Genomic DNA, 18,244 nt, shown 5'->3' with positions numbered 1-18,244 from the left:
GAGGGGAAAAAAAGAGGCGTTTTCCTAGAATCCCAATGTTCTCGTATTCGCTCGCGGTGGGAGAGAGAGAGAGAGAACGAAGCTTGCAACGCGCGTACCTAGTCGACGGTGTGTACCTCACCGTGTATCGGCACCACGGACGTCGGTCGTTGCGGAAAGGTGCTGCCGCTCGGGACGTCTTAGTCTGAATCTCGCATCGGCCCAATGGCAGCTCCCGTCTCGTTACTTTCAGGCAAGAGAGGCCCGCAGGGTATCCCAAATTCTGGGACCCGGCGGCCGCCCGCCGCCACGTTACGGCGGGTTGAATTCCGCACACGGGGGACCGTCGCGTCCAATATTGTGGGTATCTCTTTTCTTTGGGTTTGGAGTGTCTGGTTCTGGGCTGAGCGCCAGGTGCCACTATCATCTATCATCTGTCATCTGTCATCGATCCGAGGTAGCCATGTGCCGAGAAAACTAGTCTTGTCCATCTTGGGGTTTTGAGCCTCCCCAGGTCCAACCAATGTTCTTTTGAAAACATCAGTGGGACACGCGCATGATCTGTTTGTCTGGGGTCCCGGGCTTCAGCTGATGGGACGACAGAAAGACAAGACGTCCGAGCCGAGCAAGCGGCACCTCGTTCCCGCAGCAGCCTTGGTTTTAGTGGTAGCACAAAACGTCCACCATCCACCGTTCACCGTCCACGGTTGCTCCCCTTTGATGCGTGGCGGCGGCCGCCCATGCTTCCTCCCCATGTCGTCCATCCCCCGACGCGTCAAGTAGGTACGTACGGAGGGAGTGCAGAACAAGGTACGAATATCTCAATTAAGCTAAGGTGAGGGAAGGTCTCTGCATAGGCCTGGGTGTTTTTTTTTCCTTTCCAATTTGTGATTCCTCCGAAGCTGGAACTGGGAATTTGACCGCATCCTTTGAGGCATGGACTCCAAGTATTAGACTGGCATCGGTTCCTTCTTACCCGCTCTTCGCCGCTTCTTTCATTGGCCTTTTTTCGTCTCTCTGTCCCTGTTCTTGGTCAATGGCCGGCGGTTTGCCGTCTACCCATCCGTATCCATACCTTGAGCTCATCCCGGGTCTATTTTTGTTTCCCTCAAAACTCCCACGATTGACTCTCGAAACGCATCACTCCCCTCCCCCACCTACAAAATACTCCATACCCCCTTCTTGTTTCTTCTCACTGCCTTCCTCACTTCAACCCTGCCCGCTCTTCACGGAATCCTTGTCCTTCTCCCCCCTGCCCTGGCTTTTGCCCGGCTCCAATCCTTTCCGGCAGGGATCCCAGCTGAAGGGGCACACAATCGGGCTTCACCGTGCTACCAACGCCCACCACCGCCCACCACCAGAGCTACGCCTCGCAGAGCCCATCTCACCCGGCCGTCCTCTGCGCCTCCGTCCTCCGTCTCCGTGCCAAGCTGGCACTGCCTCCGAACCACAACGCATCGCTCCTTTCCCACCGCATCACCTGGGTTTTGCAGGCCCCCTTTCAATAACTCTCGGCTTCCAACTACCGTCTACCGCAACTCGGCTTTCTCTAATTGAATTTCAACCCAAATTCCCGGGACTTTTTTGCCTGCCTGCTCAACCGAATCCGATTCCACCAAACTCATTCCATTTCTTGTTCCATCCCATTCCCAGTGCGACAATAGAGCTGCCTTTTCAACCTAAACCTTACCAACCTTAAACTCACCTCGCAACTTCAATCCTGCTCCCTCGTCTCTAGGTACAGACTCTGCACATGGGGTCGCTTATGCGCATTTAGACAGAGACTCCTTCCGCCCGCAACCCATCTCTCTAGGCCAACCATGTCAAAACGCACAACCTTTACCACAATTTCCCCTCTACCCCCCGGCATCACCCGCGATGCCGTCCTCGACTTCCTGCACAATCATATTGAGATGATTGACCTGAATCCTCTCATCAAGGAGCGTCACCTCATCAGCGCCCCACCCAACGCGCCCCCGGAAGAGCACGCCTGCACCTGGTACTCCCTGACCGACGAAATCTCCTACCTACCTGGCGGGCTGGCCACAGGCAACGTCAGCTACAACTGCTGCTTCCACGACCTTCCCACCGGCCTACAGACCCACTGCTACGCACCCATGGGCCTCGAGATCCGGGACAAGTGGACCGTCGCCGGCTCCTTGCCCGGGGAACCCTTCGAACCCGTCGAGCTCGGCATCGGCGCCCCACTCGCCGGCCTCTACATCCGCGAAGATGTCGACATGCGCTGCAACGTCTTCGCCACATCCTTTGTAAAGAAGACACTGAAAAAGAGCCACAGTCTACTGGTTGACCGCCTCAAGTCCAAGGTCCATCGCGCCGTTGTCGCCGCCGCGCATCAACGGCATGGCAGTCAAAACTCACTATCAGGGTCCGTCAGGTCCGTCAGGTCCGGCTCCAGCGGAAACAGCGCATCGCAGCCACTGCCGCAGCAACAATCGTACCCAAATCCGGCTTACATGAACAATGCCCTCGGCAACCAGATCAGTATCCCATATAGACCTTCCTACGCCAATCCCGCACTAGCACCAACATCAGCCAGTGACGGCTCTCAAAACGCTTACCCGGAACCTCTTCGGGTCCGCCGCACTCCCCAAAGCTCGGCGTCTTATCATCAGAAGCCATCATGGCCAGATATCAAGTCGCAATCGTCCACCGCCCTCACCAATGGCTTCGCACACACCAACTACCCAGGCTTGGGCGGCAACCCGTACGACGCTAAGCCCTTGCCTCCGTCGCCATACGCGGGAGGGAAATCCGGCGGAAGCGACGCCAGTCGGCGCAATGGGTGTCAGCAGAACAGTGGCGCAACTCTGCAGGGGCCCTTTGTTGCTGAGTTGGAGTGAGATGTGGCTTTGTTTTGTGTGTGCCTTTGTGTACCAGTCACTCAGGTTGGTTTACCGTCGTCGGCCTAAGCCTTTTTGTGTTAGTCATACAACTCGATACCCCAAATATTTCAATTCAGTCAAACATTTATTACGTATCCTTCGTCCTCGTGTGAGATCTAGGCGTGTTTTTATCAAGGGTGTGGCGCAGGTTCTCTTATGTGGTTGCATTCATGTGCCCGGACTAAAACTCGCTTCCTGTCCAGGGGGACGAGGCTGACGTCTTCTCATCTACGATTAAAAATCCATCATCATATACGCTAAAACATCCTTGACAGACGATGTGTGTATTGCAATATCAGCTAACAACGTCATATTCGCTATATGCCGCAGATCCTCCTTAGTAGGATCATCAAATCACCCGGCAACCTTCTCAGCAAACTAATCATATCCTCGTGAGGCCGCTGCTGCTGATTCTGCTGCTGCTGCTACTGCTGCTACTGCTGCTGCATCTTCTTCCTCGGCGTCGCCGTATAATAGCGGTCCCCGTCTAAACGCTGCATACCATACCGCTTCGTGACGAGCGTAGACCAAACCTCCATCCCAACGATCCACGAAACGCAACCCTCGCGCAGGATCCCGAGGTGCGCGTTGTCCACTTCGTCCTCCAGCGTCGGCAAATTCTCACATAGCTCGACGAACCTGCCCACCAAAACCCTCGTCTCCTCGCCGAGCCGGTTCATGGCCTCCTGCACGCTGCCGGGCCCCGGCGCCTCCTTCTCCTCCTCCTCCATGAGCACCCTCACACCGTTATGCCCGTCCTCGCCCCGCGCCTGCTCTTTATCGAAGCTGTAGATATCGTTCTGGTTGATGATGATATCGACACAGAGACGCAGCATCGCGTCAACGGCGGGGATCGCGAAGAAGCCCGGCCGTACCGCGCGGTCGATGAGGAGCAGGGCCATGCCCGGAAGAACGCCAATGGTTCGGCGCCGTACGGCCATGTACTCTGCCCGGCACGGGACGCAGGGTCTCCTCCGAAGCGCCACCTCGTCACCGACGCCGTCGAGGTAGTCTGCGAAGCTGTCGACGAAGAAGGCCCAGGACTCGGCTGTGCCGCCTACAGAGTCGCTGCGGTACCGCGATGCAATGTCCGCTGCCATGCGTATGCCGACCCAGACGTCCTTGTCGGTCCCCGCGCCGTCTTCGTCCCGAGGAGGAAGAGGAGGATAATCAGGGTCCCGGAAAGCGCGTACCAGGGCGGCAGATTGCCTCCGCACGTTGGCCTCTCCCTCCTCGTTACCCTCGATGGTGTCTGTGAACTCATCAATGACGAAGAAGTGGAGCATGACCAGCGCCGCGAGGAGGGTATGTTTTGCGTCTTGGTGGGCGTAGATGAGGCAGGCAATGTCGGGGAAGTCGCCGGCGATGATTTTGGAGATGAAGGTGTTGCTGATTCCGCTGCCCCCGCCGTTGTCGCCGTCGCCGTCGTTGCTGATGTCGTTGCGGTGGTAGCTGCGCAGCCAACGTTCGGCTTCTGCTTTGATGCTTTCGGATTGGGCGTGTCGTCGCGGGGGGTAGGGAGAGGGCCAGCTCGGCTTTGTGCGCCAGTCGGCTAGGAAGTCTGGGATTTTGATTCTGGTTTCCGGGTCGGTTGTCTTCTCATCGATGGCTTTTTGTTCTGCGTTCACGGGCTGGAGGGTTGATACTGGATCCTGGGCTGCGATGGTCTTTGAAATACCAGATTCGATGCTGGTTCCAGACGGAAGCCCAGATGCTGATATCTCTGGGCTCTTGAAGCGAGGGAAGAATGCCATGACAAGAGGAGGAAAGGAAATGGGTCGAGGGGAGAATAGTAGAAGAACACAGCCTCAGAGTTGACCCGTAGTTGTTTGGAATAATGTCTTTTTAACCTCGCCAGAGCTTAGCTGAGAGGTAGCAGGATTTCAGTCGAGAGAACAAGGAGGAAGACTTGACTTGGATAATAAAGAATGATACCAGGTCACATCATACTCGTCTGTCCTAAGGCTTTTATAGCTGGCGTATCATGAAAGTTATTGCCTCATCAGGAGGAGATGGAGAGTCTCGTTCCCAACCTTGCCAAATCCCACTTTGAAAATAGGCCCCCAAAACATCCAAAAACAAGAAGATCAATGTCGTCAGTCAAGACTAGGCCATCGCCGTAGCATAGCGGACCCCCACGCAGCTCAGCCCTATCTTCCCTGGCCACATACGTCTGTTGGTTCGAGAACGCTGACAGGGCGATGCATTGATAACCCCCAAGTCGAAGGGCTGAACTCGGCCTAGTTGAGGAATCCAGGCCGGTACAGTGACCTTCGGACCCGAGCCGGCGGCCCCCATCTCTGTGCCTCGGGCAGCGGCGCGGTTGAGGTTTCTCACACATACGATCCAGGTTCGAGTGTTCCAGAGACTCAGAGTGGATCCCACTGGAGAAAAAAAACATGCAACACCAGGCATTCGCCGGTCGTCTCCGACCCGACTACTACTCTGGCCCTCACTGGGTTATCGATGGGAGAGCGGACGGGATCCCGAGTTCTCCAGTGGGTGTGGTCGCATGTGTCTGTTGGTCGGGATTGTGCTGGCTATCACGGCATCGTTTGGCGGCTCGGGCAACACCCGTTATCAGGACTCCGGCATCGACATTCCGGGCTTAGGGCGATTAGTCACGATGGCTACGCCTCAGTTTTGGGGTCTGAAAGTTGGGAGGTGGAGAACTTATTTTTCCACTTCTAGATATAACAGGTTTCTTGTTACTCAACTCGGCATCATCTTACTCCTTGTTCCTTGTCCTGCTGCCTGCTGACTATTGCGCCCTAGATCCGCGGCCTTACACGGGGCGTCGTTCAAGATCGGTCCGGAAAAGCGGGACCGGACGGGCGGGCGTCTTGCAAAAGTTGCATCCAGGTAACCAGCAGTAGAGGACGTCTCGAAAGCCTGCAGACACAACAAAATTATCCAGTGTTGTGGGTCCCCCTTCCACGGTGGACCAAGATGAAGAATTCTGCAATCAAGATTACAGACTCAGTCATACTTGACTCATCATCTCGCGGGTGAATGCAAACACGGTAAATGTTAGTAACGACATCCTCCACAGTCCAGGACCTGAGAAAGTTCATGGGCAACTATGATCAGCAAGAGCTGCTGTAAGGTCATACGCGTTCATACCTAGAGCGTACCAGGGCCGAAGATCTCATCGTGAAATCCCCTGATGAGCGCACTTGCTCAAAAAAGACGTCGCGCCTAGAATACTACATAAAGATGGTACCTACTACGGCACGAGGGAAAAGATGAATTGTCCATGGCATGATGTAGGACAATGAGCCAACACACTTATTCACCAGTAAAGGCTAGAACCGTATCCCTCGGTCATCAACTACAACGGACGCTGCTCGTCGGAAGGGGCACCACTTTTGGTCACTTTGTATTCTTCAACCTCAGTCTGACTTGGTCGTGGTGAACATGGTAAATATTTTTTAACCTGCTCACGAGATTCGGCTTTTGAGACTTCACGCAAATTAGCGAGGAGCACAAGGACAGGTTTTCTGGTGACATCAACCACTCCCTTCGAGCATCCAATTCAGGCAACGCCTTCTGGTCCTGGTGTCAACATGCGTGATTCCTGGGTAGGACCTCACAAAACTGGACGCCTGATACTTTCCTAATTCGCATGGATCACTTAGAGATGCTTGTTACAGAACCGGATGTTACTTGAGATGCCCCATAGGTCGGCCTCGGCCAAGAGATGGTTACTTCTTCGAAAAATGATAAAGAAATTTATCCCTGTGAGGTCTGGGACGCTCGTCTCATGCGGTTCATCAGAAAAATTCTAATCGAAATCTGTTCTTCGATCTGAAAATATGCCCATCTCGAGACTAGTTCATCCCAGAACTGGGGCCAGATGCGGGGATAGAGGAGTTCCTGAAGCGGGAAAAGAAGCCTATGTTGAAGATCGATATCTTTAGGGTCCAGACAGGTAATCAATGCAATGCAAGGACAGTCACCGAGTGGAAAGTTTTCAAGGGCTTGTTCAACTGTGATATCTACAACCACCAGCGTCAGGGTACGCGATGAGCGAACTGGAGATATGAAGATGCTAGGAAGCGAAATCTGATTAGCACCTGGTTTTCGACGAGCGAAATTGCCGCTGACTTGTTATTCTCAGGTAAAAAATGTGATTAGTCCACTAAAATGTGCCAAGGCCATCTCGTTGCGAAGTTCTGGGAACATGTTTTGAGACCTCCTTCTCGTGGCACTGACAAGGGTGTCGATGTTGAATGGGCCTGGCTCTGAAGCTATCACCGCTAGCTGGCGCTTTCCATACGACCTGGCGGCCTTGGGAGAGCCACCACAAGCGGAATAGTGCGACTAGTCATCTCGGTAGTCCTAAATGTGCCGTTGATTGTGCCGTTCATCGGCCAAATAGGACGTTTTCTGCCGAGCCAGGGGAACGGCTGCAATCTTTGCTTCCGCGCGCACTAATATGCATGCCCAGGTGCCGTGCAGGTTCGCCGGCGAGGAGCAATACCCATGTACATATCCCTAGCTACCGGTGTAGTGGTAATGAGGCTGTGCCGGATTCAAAGGCCAGTCCCAGTTTTATTAATCCCCGGGCGCGCAAGCCCGGGTCTGACCAGTTGCGTGCGGTGACGCCGGCCCGGAAAAGCGGGGACTGGCCGTTGGCTCTCCGGCCGCCGACCTCAACGCTCATTATGGGAGAACTTAATAGTCTCGATCCTTTTCCATTGGTGAATTGTAAACTCAAAATGAATGCGGCAGTAAAACTCTGAGAAGTAAGGCTAATTCGCCTGCTTCAATTGAATTCTGTATCCCGTTCAAGAATTGTTCCCAAACCCCAAACACCCAATCATCACTTACCTCGTACTCGTTGGTCATCACAATCACTCGCTGATTGAATGCGGAAGAGAAGTCACCAGCAGATGAGAAAGTCTAGCTCCTGTTAGACCTGTTGAAGGACATAGATCTCTCGGATAATGGGATCCAGTTTCTTAATATTTTAGCCTCGATATTCGGGCGGCCACGTGGGAAACCGCGTCAGAGGATGCATCTCACTTGGACGCTCTGTGTTCCCCTCTAGAACAATTCTTAGAGATAGAACACTACTTCTATAACATGTGAGGTCTTATTACAGACTTTGCTGCCAGTGCCGACGTGACAAGCGACATGCAAGATCATCTCATCAACGCCGTTCTAGCATTGCAATGATTCGCAAAAGGTGAATGCGTGTTTGGAAAGATTGACCATTATTTTTCATACCCGTTGAGGCTTCCCTCAGAGTTGAGTAACCGTTTACCCCCTGTTACCCATACTGGGATTCAACCACGCCAGACCTGATGGTCTAACGATGAGAGATAGACGGAACTCGGGAAACGGCGATAGAAATCTTTACCACAAAAGACGTATTACAGTGGCGCAAAATCAACAGGGTCGGAGCACTTCTTCTGGGAACCGGCGTCCGGGGGGTGATAGGGGGGGTCTTGTACGAAGGTCTGCCGATCATGTGTTTGCATCGGTGGGGATTTTAGATGGCCAGGTCCGAGGAGCTTGGGAACAGACAAGATCCCAGGCTGGTTAAGGAGTTGAGGGTGGAGGTGCTTGAGGCGTTTAAGATCATGAGGGAGGCGGAGGGGCGGATAGGACATCCCCTATAACAAAGTGACCTATGCCCAGTCTCTTACCATGAATTCGGGATACATAGCCAGTATCGAAGTTGAACTCCAGAATTACAGCATAGTTCAGGTGCACGGAAGGACAGAGCATCTGAGGAAAACCCGAAGACATTAGTGATATAGGGCCTGGAGTGTGATACCGCAGTAGTTGCCGAGTAGACGTCTCGTGACAGAAAGCGAGATCGCGAGACATCATCACCAAAATCATCGTCAGTTCGTTTCTTTTGAAGATACGCCGCATCCGAGAGCCAAGCGTGTGCAAACGTACAAGATGGACCCAGACGAATTGTGTAAATGCTAACATGTCCAGTCCCAGCGTCGACAGCAGCGTAATATTATAGAACCCACACCCCAAAAAAAAAAAAAAATCAGAAAACTTGTCTCGAAAATTCTCCGTGATTCCTGCGCAAGAAAGAAGGTGGAAAAACAAGCCAGGGTCCCGCCTTTTTTCTCTTATTATTTACCCCTCCCCCATTTTACTGCGACACGAGACACACAACGGCTATGCATTAGCATGAACCTATTAATCCCCAAGTTCTCCCGTCTCTTCGGGATACTTGTCCCACTCTTGGCTACCCCTCTCCATCTCGGGAAACTGGCACGAACGTGGACAAGGGACGGCGATTGCGTGCGCGATATTGACTAGCCGGGCTTATATCAAGTCATCTTCGTCGTCATGCTCACCCTCCAGTCCTACTTCATCCATGTGCTAGTCATTCGATTTTTGGATATGATGGCAGGCGGAGACATGAAGAGTATATTGTACAGTACAGTCGATCTATATCACAAGCAGATCCCATATTCCCCATATTCCATGTGTCCCTCCATGACTCCTAGTATGCTAGCCCGTGTTCTTCAAGCGTATACCTTTGTTCCCGAAATTGCTGTTGGTCGTGTCATCATTCCTGTATATGTAATGGACCCCTGTTGCCGTTGTTGCCTAGTTGTTCATGCGTGTCCCATCCCTCTTCTTGTTCGTTATGTTGTTTCCCACTGTATCATTATGCATCGTTGTTTCGTTGGAGTCTCTACATCATCACATCTCTATGAACCTCATTTCATCGCCCTCGTCTTCGAGGTTCTTGTAGTTGTCGTGCTGGTCGTCAAAGGTAACGTTACCGACCTCGACCGTTCGTTTCGTCGTTGACACCGAGTGTCTGGTAAAGAAAGATAGGGAAGAAAAGTGGCAAAAAAGACCCCGCGCTGGGAATCTCAGCGATAGGTATCGACCGTACGCCGAACACGAGCCGTTGAAAGACTGTCCGCGCCGAAGAGAACGCTTCCCACTTCATCGCCCTCAAGTCGAGATTTGTAGATGGGAAAGAGAATGGAAAGATGGAAGAGTGGAGGAGAGAAAATAAGAGAAAGGGGAGGTGGGGAACCTGATCAAGAGAAGAGAGAAAAAGAAGAAAAGAGAGTGCCGGTCGGATGGAATGGGAGAGACAAGCGTCAATAGTCCTCATCCATCAAACACCGATACCAAAAGAAGGCACAACAAGCAAACACCCAAAGGGCTCGCATGCTATGCCCGCCCGCGATCTGCGCCATGTCGATCTGCCCTGGGGGATGGCTCGCCTCCTCTTCCCGCCTCCGCTCCTTCTCCCGCCTCCGCTCCTCGTCCGCGAATCTCACACGGCTATACGGGTCCTGCGATGACGGGGCGTACGTCGGCGGCGGATGCCGTATATGATGATGATGATGATGATGATGCTGCTGCTGCTGCTGCTGCTTCACCGACTCGGTGCCGGCGACGGCCGTGGCGTCCGTCTCCGCCGTCCCCGGCGCCTGCGGCGGCACCATCTCCATCATGGGGTTACGTTGCGGCTGTTGGGCGTACGGCGTCGGCGTCGGTTGACGTGGTAGCGGCGGTGGGGGCGTTGGTCCCCCTCCCTCTCCTCCGGCGCCAGCTGGAACCGAGCCTCGGACCCCTCCGCCCCCGCCCCCGTCTGAAGAAGAAGAAGAAGAATAGGACGAATAGTTGGAATAGATGGAAAAGGAGCTACGATGAGGGTGTTGTCGGCCAAGAACGCCAGAGCTGGCTCGTTCACTGGCTCGTTCACTGTTGCGGACTCGTCCGTTGTAGTTGAAGTTCCGAACAGGGCGCTCGCCGCCGTTGGTGGGAGTCGGTTCGACTCTCCCTACTTCTTGCGCAAAACCTCCTCCTATTTCTCCTACACCCTGCGGTCGCTGCTGCTGCTGCTGCTGCTGCTGCTGCTGCTGCACCTCCTGCATCTGCTGGTTGTGTTGTTTCTGCAGCTCCTGAAGGTCCTGCAGCTGCAAGGCCGAACGCTCCATATCTGGCGGGGAGTATACTTTGGAGGATAACATGTTTGAAGGGGGTATATGTGTTGCTAGGAGAGAAGGGGAATAGGTCGCCGCAGGCCTGGTAGGAGCAAACACTGGCGACAAACCCTTTTCTTGATAGGCTACGGGTACGTACGTTGGGCCGCAAAGCGAATTGGTCAAGTGACGTCGAAGGGGAAGGGGAGGGGGGGGGATGGAAATCTGTATCAAACAACCGAACTGGAGCTTTTACTGACTCGGCGCTGGATGACGCTCAGGGCAGGATGCACTCACTTCCAGTTTTCTCCGACGACGTATGACGAGCACGATGGATCTCGCACTTGTGCGGACGTTCGTGGAGCCCCGGATATCATGGATCGTGGTTGACACCAAAGAACGACGACGACGACGACGACGACGACGACGACGACGACGATGGTGGATGGTGGATAGTGACAACGCATACGCGGGTTGGTGATGGTGGCTAATACGCACACATTCACAGCTCCCGAAGCACCCGTCGACCTGAACCTGCCCGCGCCTACCGAACCGTCCCTTCCAGCCACTCCCGCCTTTCCGTCCGTCCTTTTCTCCTTTTCTCCTTTGCTGAGGCTCAGTGCCTCACTTTGTTGCCGGTAGGCGGTGCACGGTTGGAATTGGGATTACCCCCTCACCATCCCCCCTTTCGCCCCCCCTCCTCCAATCTATGAACGAAACCCAGATTGACTTTGGATTTACTTGGCTCAAGCTTTACCCTCGCAGCCTTGGCCCGCCGTTCTGAGGCGGGATTATGTTTCTTGCGGTCTCCTCGGCTGCCCCCTTTCCCAAGCAAAAAAAGGGGCGGCTGAGCCTTACCCCTACGTCATTGGGAGGAAAACTCCCCCAAAAAAAGAAAGGGTGAAGACACAAGTCCAAGCTGCATCTCAACGGTCCGACGGCTCGGCAATTTCCTCGTAGCCTAGCGCCAATGTATCAATGACACCATTCATAGTTTGACGTGCCGTTCCTCAGTTGCATTTACTGTAGGCGAGGTGGGTAGGCAGGCAGTAGCAATAGTAGTAGCAGTAGTAGTAGTAGTAGTAGTAGTAGTAGTAGTAGTAGTAGTAGTAGTAGTAGTAGTAGTAGTAGCTGTAGTATTAGCTTTAGTAGTAGCTGTAGTGGTAGTAGTAGCCGTAGCCGTAGCCGTCGTAGCCGTAGTAGCCGTAGTAGCCATAGTGGCAGTCGATTGCATCCCGTCCCGCGTGCGTGGGTAAAAGTGTATAGACGTGCCGTTGAGCCGTATTTGCACGCCTTACCTATGGCAAGTGTAAGATGATCCCGTCGACACCTGGTAGACGGGAGAGAATACGAGAAAGAAATCTTAGATCCTTGCCGCACTACGAAAAAGAACGGCAATTACAAGTCTTGCTCGCTTGATAGTCGGGAAACCAGCTCGGCAATCCAAAAATGTTTCGCGCGTCTCGGTGTTCATATCGTGTGTAAAGGCACAACGTCCCTCGTCGTCCTCTCACTCGGGAAGCGCGCAACGATGTTGGCGCGCGGCGGGGCTCTGGGGGAAATCGGGGCCGGGCGATGTCGACGATGGCCGGCCGGGCGAATCGTGAAAGGCATCGCGTGCACCGTCGGCGTCGGCGTCGGCGTCTTCGTCGCTTGTTCGGTTTCGGAATGTGGGGTGGCGTCCGCTTCGTCGAAGGGGGGGGCCAGCAGTAGCCAGCGTTACCTTGCTCAAGCTTTTGAGCCCTTGATCTTTTATTTCTTTGCCACTCCTCGAGTCATTCGCGACATGTCATCGTCGGAACTCTGCAGTGTGTTTAAAACCATGATTTGCTTTCTAAGCCCCAGATTAACTCAATGATGTCGCCGAACCGGCGATTGGGGGACTTCGGAAGGAATGCCGAAAAGTCACGGCCTCGGCCGCCCGCCTGTTCATTGGACGTGAGCAATGAAGCGGGAAAGAAAGACAGGGCTAATTGGCTGCCGTCCAACGTCGCCGACAGATGATCAACCGGCAAAACGTTTTGCAAGTCTGGCCAAGTTGACAACGCCGGTCCTGTCAAACAAAGTGTGCTTCTTTTCTGAAAGATGACCCACAGCTTGAACGCCTTGACGACTCAGTAATGGGCACTCTGTTCCCCTTAGTCTCTTCTTCCTTTTCCCTCGCGCCGCTGATACTAGCTTTCTAGCTTTCTTCTCCATGCTGGGCCCTTTTCTTCTCAACTGCCGTTGGACCCGATACGAAAAGAGTCACGTGAAATGAACCTGCGGGCAACGCTGGTCCCGGCAGAGGAGGGAAAAAGAGCGGCCACGGGCCATGCAAAGTGCGGCTATCGTCGCATTGCCCTTCGATCCGGGCCAACTCCTTGCATTCTCCACGACCCGCCGTTGCTGATCAAGCAAACCGGCCGGCGCTGGCGACCTCGTGCTTGTTCGGCAACCACATACTCACACCTTACACGTACACGGCCATACGCAAATCGAACGGCAGCTCAGAAAGAGACAGAAGGACAGACTATGACTCTCAAACGAACCCTTAGAATTCCTGGTCTTTGTCTCTCCCTCTTTGATTGGTCACCTGTAGCTTTTACAGAATAGGACGTTAGAGCAAATCCGGCACACGCGCGCCCGCGCCAGACTTCCGTTTACCTCGATTAGACGGAGAACTTCGCTGCCCGCAGCACTCGAAGCCCGGGGTATTCCCGACGCAAAAACCTTGCTTGCCATTCCCGGACCACGTCTGTGTGTATGAGGGTAGCGGGATCAGACAATCAGGCCATGGCTGCCTAGCAAGCAGATTAGACGGTTTTGTCTACTAGAGGGGTATGCCGAGGCTATGTACGGATAATGTACGTTACCTAACACAGACCATCTGTGCTCCGTGGAAGACTGACTGATGGGGAGACAGATGAGTTTTGACAACCAGGTAGAAGGGACGAGTTTGTGCGGTGAACACTGGTCTGGGGCCGGCGCTGTCAACTAGTCTAGAAGCAACTTCAACCCGGGACTGCGGTTTCTCAAGCCCCCGTTCAGAAACCTTGCCCAATGGGTACGAGTTTTTTGATGGAGTTAGGGAACCCACGGTGCCAAGGCAGAGTTCTGTCTCTCTTTCTCTCTCTCTCTCTTTTCCTCCTCACAGCGACGAACAAGGAAAAGGGGGAGAGAATCAGTCCAAGGTGCTACTACTGGACGTTGGCTCGTACCCAAAACAGCTGAAACATCACTGGGCATAGCTTGGCTTCCTCCAGTACCTGTCAAGGAGCCTTGGAAGCTCGCCACAGACTACGCCCGTTTGTAAGACTCGAGTACACACGGCTTCAAGCCACGGCGCGGGAAACCTGATTATATTTCACACGGGGAAAAAAAAAAAGAAACTTATCTGAAATCTTCCACCCATGAGTTGAAGCCTGTCAGTCACACAGCAGGGCGCTCATTCGTGGCCACACGCGAGAGAGGTGTCTTTCAGCCACGTGGAAGAGGTAGAACGACAGGAGCACCCACGGTACCTAACACAAGACCGAGGGCCATCACCGGGAACCACAATCTGGTGGTTCGGTTAGCTGCTGCATCCTGTTGGGCCGGGGGCCAAGAGTGAGTGGTACTGCGTAGTAAGACTCATGCCGTTGGTAAACGCCGCTGGGGGAGGACAAGGGCTGACCGAAACCGGTCGTCGAGTGCACCATAGGTACGGCATTTGTGTCACGGCACCATCAAAAAGGTTGGAATTGTAAGACAGAACGGCGCGCCGGATTTCTCAAACAAAGCAAACTGCAGAGCCCAGCACACCGGCAAACTGTTTGCTTACAGGCTCAGGGCGCGTAAGACATAGGACTTACCGCCGGGCTTTGCTCCGTTGGATAACACTTTGTGCCACGCTAGATCAACATCCGTTCTCACCAAGGGTTAATGGTGCTGAGCGGTTGAAAAGTATCTCAACGGAGCTTCCGAGTCAAACCATGTTGGGAAATCCGCGACGGACAATCAGCAGTCATTCCCCAAGCGTCTGCCCGCAAGAAATGGCAGTGTCATCATCGTCGTCTGTCTGCCACCTGAGCATGAGTCAGCAACCGCTCCGAAGGACCGAGAAGCTTGATCAGAGACCGCTATTTCTAAAGTGGCAGCCAAATGTCCCGGTAGTTGGGATGGAGATTGTCCGCCGTCCGTCCGTCAGCCATGGTCGGTCGGAACTCTCAAGCCGCAGGGAGTAACTTTGGTCCTAATTAAAAAAAAAACCCTGGCGGCGGCCCCTGGTGATGGAGATTTCTACCCTGTCCGTGGATTAAGCTCAACCTTCTACTGGCATTCTAGAACTTGGACAGAACCCCTTCCTGACGGGCCCTGACTGGGACTCGGGAGCCACGAAATGCGGGTTCTCAGATGAGCGAGGGAGAGTGGCCGTGGTCGCTTGATGAAAAGCCCCTTCTAGCCTTCCAGGCTCATCCTCCCCCCCCTGACCCATCTCTCAATTTGTGAGGTTTTCCAATGAAACAAAACCTCTGGTCTCTAAAAGGAGGGCTAGATGCATGGATGCAGGCACCTACGTAGTAGACCAAACAGGCTGGAAATGAGGTCGGGCAGCTTGAGTTGGATGAACCCCACGCTTTCCAGTATCTCTCTGCCCAAGATGCATACCTAGGTTCTGGGGATACATGGTGATGTACCGTATACGAAAGTGCCATTCCACCATGGCATGCTATCCTCCCATGCCTTCTCCCAGCCTCGGAGAGAGGCTGTGGGGAGGGAAACCAAATGTCCATCGTACGACAAGTACGACGGAGAGGTGCCGATCGCCCAAAGTCTACCGAGAAAGCCGCTACCCTCACCTCCCCTGCCTTGCTTCGTCTGGTGTATCCTTACAAAGGCGGCAGCGATGCGGTGAGTGTTCGGTACTTCAAACCCAACCCAGGCACTGTTTGGGTGCTACCTACTGACATGGCCACGAGGGTGTAATCGGTCTGGATCCGGTGTCATGAACCGGAAGCGGGGACGTGAAAAGGGCGGTGTTGACTGATCCAGGGTCGTCGGAAGGGGGGAAAAAGGTTTCGGCCTGTCTGGGAAAGAAGAAGATGGACCTTGGACCTAGGTACGGATACCCAATGCATCCTTTCATTGGGCGGCAGCCACCAACCATCGTCTCTACTCTGAAGCTGAGGAGAGCCCTTTGCCTTCATGTCTGATGTCTCTCTTTCGCTGGCCCGGGAGTCTCCCCGACGTGGCAATAAAAGCATGTCTAAGCTGGACATCCCAAGACAGAGTTATTATGCGATGCGTTTGTTTGGATGGCATGATTGGCTATCGAGCCGCAAAACGCTCGAGCTTCCAAACCCTCTCCTGCGCATCTAATTGGCACGAGTGTGCGTAAGATCATGGCCAGTGGGGCAACATGCCGTCGACTTGTACCCAGAAGCCGTCGTCGCTGAGACCATGGACATGTCTCTGTTCCGAATCCCGGTTGCCGTGAGCATGAGCATGACAGGGCCCAGGCTAGTCATCTCTACCTGGCTGGAGACGCGGCACACTTACAAACTGCAACCCCCAAACTTGTTTGTCTCTTCCGATTCAAATCTGTAGGGAGAAGGCACGCTGTAATCTGCGTAACGCCGAATGACGAAGACTAACGCGCGCGGGAGTTGTGTAACATGGAGATTGTGGCTCCCTCTTCAAGGGATACCGGGCTTGCCCATCAGGTCTGCAATGTAGCAGCACCATGGCATGCACATGAAGGGCGAGAAAAAGGGCGAGAAAGCAAGCCGTGTCCGATTTCCCGCTATCGCACCCTGTCTCCTGCTGCGCGACTTCTTAATTTTATGGTTGATCGGCCGAGCCGTTAGCCGATGACCGGCCGCACGCGCAGGATTGGCGACGGCTCCCAATGAGGTTCAGCTAGTGAATCCACCGGTCAGGCGTTGAGGACCATTCCTGGCGTGTTGGTATACACAACAGAAGTGAGGTAGTCGTCGGCCGACGGACAGGGCCTTCGGTGACATGATTGACTCGGGGCGACGAGTTGTTGCGAAACAACAGCTGCTGCCCCCTTGGTTGCCAACGTCAACTTCACAACAAGCGGCGTCAGCTCTTTGGCTTTCCAGCCGGCCTACCATGTGCCAGCGTACCAGCCCAGCCTAACCCCAGTTATGCCCGGCAAGCCCCCCAGCCCAACCCCAAATCCTCCCTCGACCAGGGCCCTGGAACATCGTGTTCGAATTTCCGTGTGGCTTGCCCCGCCACGTGGCAATCTCCACCACTGAGACCGAGCCAGCCCGGATCTGGCATCGGTTTCTGATTTTGTCCTGCCTTCCAGTGTTTGCTACCGTTGGGCGGACCAAGAACGCAAGGCGTACCTATACACTACACCAAGACGCAACGTTGAGAGCTGATTTGGCATTCGCGGTCTTAGCAACCGCTGTGGTGTGTATGGCTGCTCTTCAAATTGAGGCGCTCGATTGTGCTTGGTAAGCCGAGAAGTGAGGACCAGGATGGTTGGGTCACTTGGACCTTTGACATCTGCACGTCGTTGGCCGCCCGTCTCGCTTCGTCCAAGCGGGATCGCGTGCTTATCTATATGTTTGTGTGGTCGACAGGGTTTGCGGTCGATAAGACGAACTGGTTTGGCGCCGATAGTGAACGGTATCGGAAGTTGTTTGACTTTAGAGTGTACAAGGGCTTGCGCCCAAGGTTTACCGCATCATGACTCTTGCGGGTAACCTGGCGGTGCCTGGCTACTGGCGTTATTGAGACTAGCCAAGTCGAAAATGACAATAAACGTCCCCTGGGCCATCGATGGGTCTAACGAACCGAGACGCCGGCCCGGCTTGTTTCAATCTGGCCGAAGTTGCGCTTGCCCGACAATGAAGCTATAGCTTCATGGACCACCAATAGCGGGAGCTTACCGACTCTCAGGGTTGACCCCCAACAAGCAAACAACAGCAAGAAGAAACCAACCGTTCGAGATAAGCCTTCCCAACACACGTGTGGCTGCAGAATGATGGAAGCCACCCCGCATGCGGAATTGACGGCAGAAACGGGAAAAGAAATTGCAGAAACCCCCTCACGAGATATCCACGTGGAAATAAAGGGGGGGGGTGAGCATCTCCAACCGCGCTGGGCACCCATCGTATGATCTCGCTCCCCGTTCCCTAGCAGGCTAGCATAGAACCCATATGCGCGTGATACGAAAGAAGCGGTGGGGTTTGTCTGATCGAGAGTGCTTTATGCGGCCTTTTCCCTGTCAGTCGCGGGAGATTTTCCATGACCAGCAATTGCAGCTACCATCCACGCGGGCAGTGTAGCAGCAACGCTTTTCCTCAACTTCCGTGGAAAATGACGCATTGTGGGGTTCTCCAACGGCCTATTGAAACCAAACGTTGGACGTGCAACTTGCCGTGCGGGAAACGAACAGACCAATCGGAGTTAAACAACTCATCCCTTTTCTCATAA

General features: G+C 54.0%; 5 protein-coding genes across 5 annotated transcripts; 1 reads left to right on the top strand and 4 right to left on the bottom strand.

The window, feature by feature from the left end:
- Positions 1 to 1,799: 1,799 nt before the first annotated feature.
- On the top strand, positions 1,800 to 2,843 carry CORC01_10758 (uncharacterized protein; the record flags this gene model as incomplete). Its single annotated transcript, XM_022622385.1, has 1 exon — positions 1,800 to 2,843. One exon carries the CDS (start codon positions 1,800 to 1,802, stop codon positions 2,841 to 2,843), a length of 1,044 nt encoding a protein of 347 aa, XP_022471135.1.
- Positions 2,844 to 3,319: 476 nt separating this feature from the next.
- CORC01_10757 (uncharacterized protein) lies at positions 3,320 to 4,639 on the bottom strand (the record flags this gene model as incomplete). The annotated part of the gene is made up of 1 exon (XM_022622384.1): positions 3,320 to 4,639. The coding sequence occupies one exon, from the start codon at positions 4,637 to 4,639 to the stop codon at positions 3,320 to 3,322; it is 1,320 nt and encodes a 439-aa protein (XP_022471134.1).
- A 5,340-nt stretch (positions 4,640 to 9,979) lies between these two features.
- Positions 9,980 to 10,858, bottom strand: CORC01_10756 (uncharacterized protein; the record flags this gene model as incomplete). Its single annotated transcript, XM_022622383.1, has 1 exon — positions 9,980 to 10,858. The coding sequence occupies one exon, from the start codon at positions 10,856 to 10,858 to the stop codon at positions 9,980 to 9,982; it is 879 nt and encodes a 292-aa protein (XP_022471133.1).
- Positions 10,859 to 11,955: 1,097 nt separating this feature from the next.
- Positions 11,956 to 12,743, bottom strand: CORC01_10755 (uncharacterized protein; the record flags this gene model as incomplete). Its single annotated transcript, XM_022622382.1, has 3 exons — positions 11,956 to 12,108; positions 12,305 to 12,495; positions 12,695 to 12,743. 3 exons carry the CDS (start codon positions 12,741 to 12,743, stop codon positions 11,956 to 11,958), a joined length of 393 nt encoding a protein of 130 aa, XP_022471132.1.
- Positions 12,744 to 17,693: 4,950 nt separating this feature from the next.
- On the bottom strand, positions 17,694 to 17,810 carry CORC01_10754 (uncharacterized protein; the record flags this gene model as incomplete). Its single annotated transcript, XM_022622381.1, has 1 exon — positions 17,694 to 17,810. The coding sequence occupies one exon, from the start codon at positions 17,808 to 17,810 to the stop codon at positions 17,694 to 17,696; it is 117 nt and encodes a 38-aa protein (XP_022471131.1).
- Between the last annotated feature and the right edge of the window lie 434 nt (positions 17,811 to 18,244).

Source organism: Colletotrichum orchidophilum, assembly GCF_001831195.1.
Source record: "Colletotrichum orchidophilum strain IMI 309357 chromosome Unknown Scaffold_109.1, whole genome shotgun sequence".
NCBI classification, from domain to species: domain Eukaryota; kingdom Fungi; phylum Ascomycota; class Sordariomycetes; order Glomerellales; family Glomerellaceae; genus Colletotrichum; species Colletotrichum orchidophilum.
Note: the sequence above shows the minus strand (reverse complement) of the source record. Positions and strands in the feature narration are given on the sequence as shown.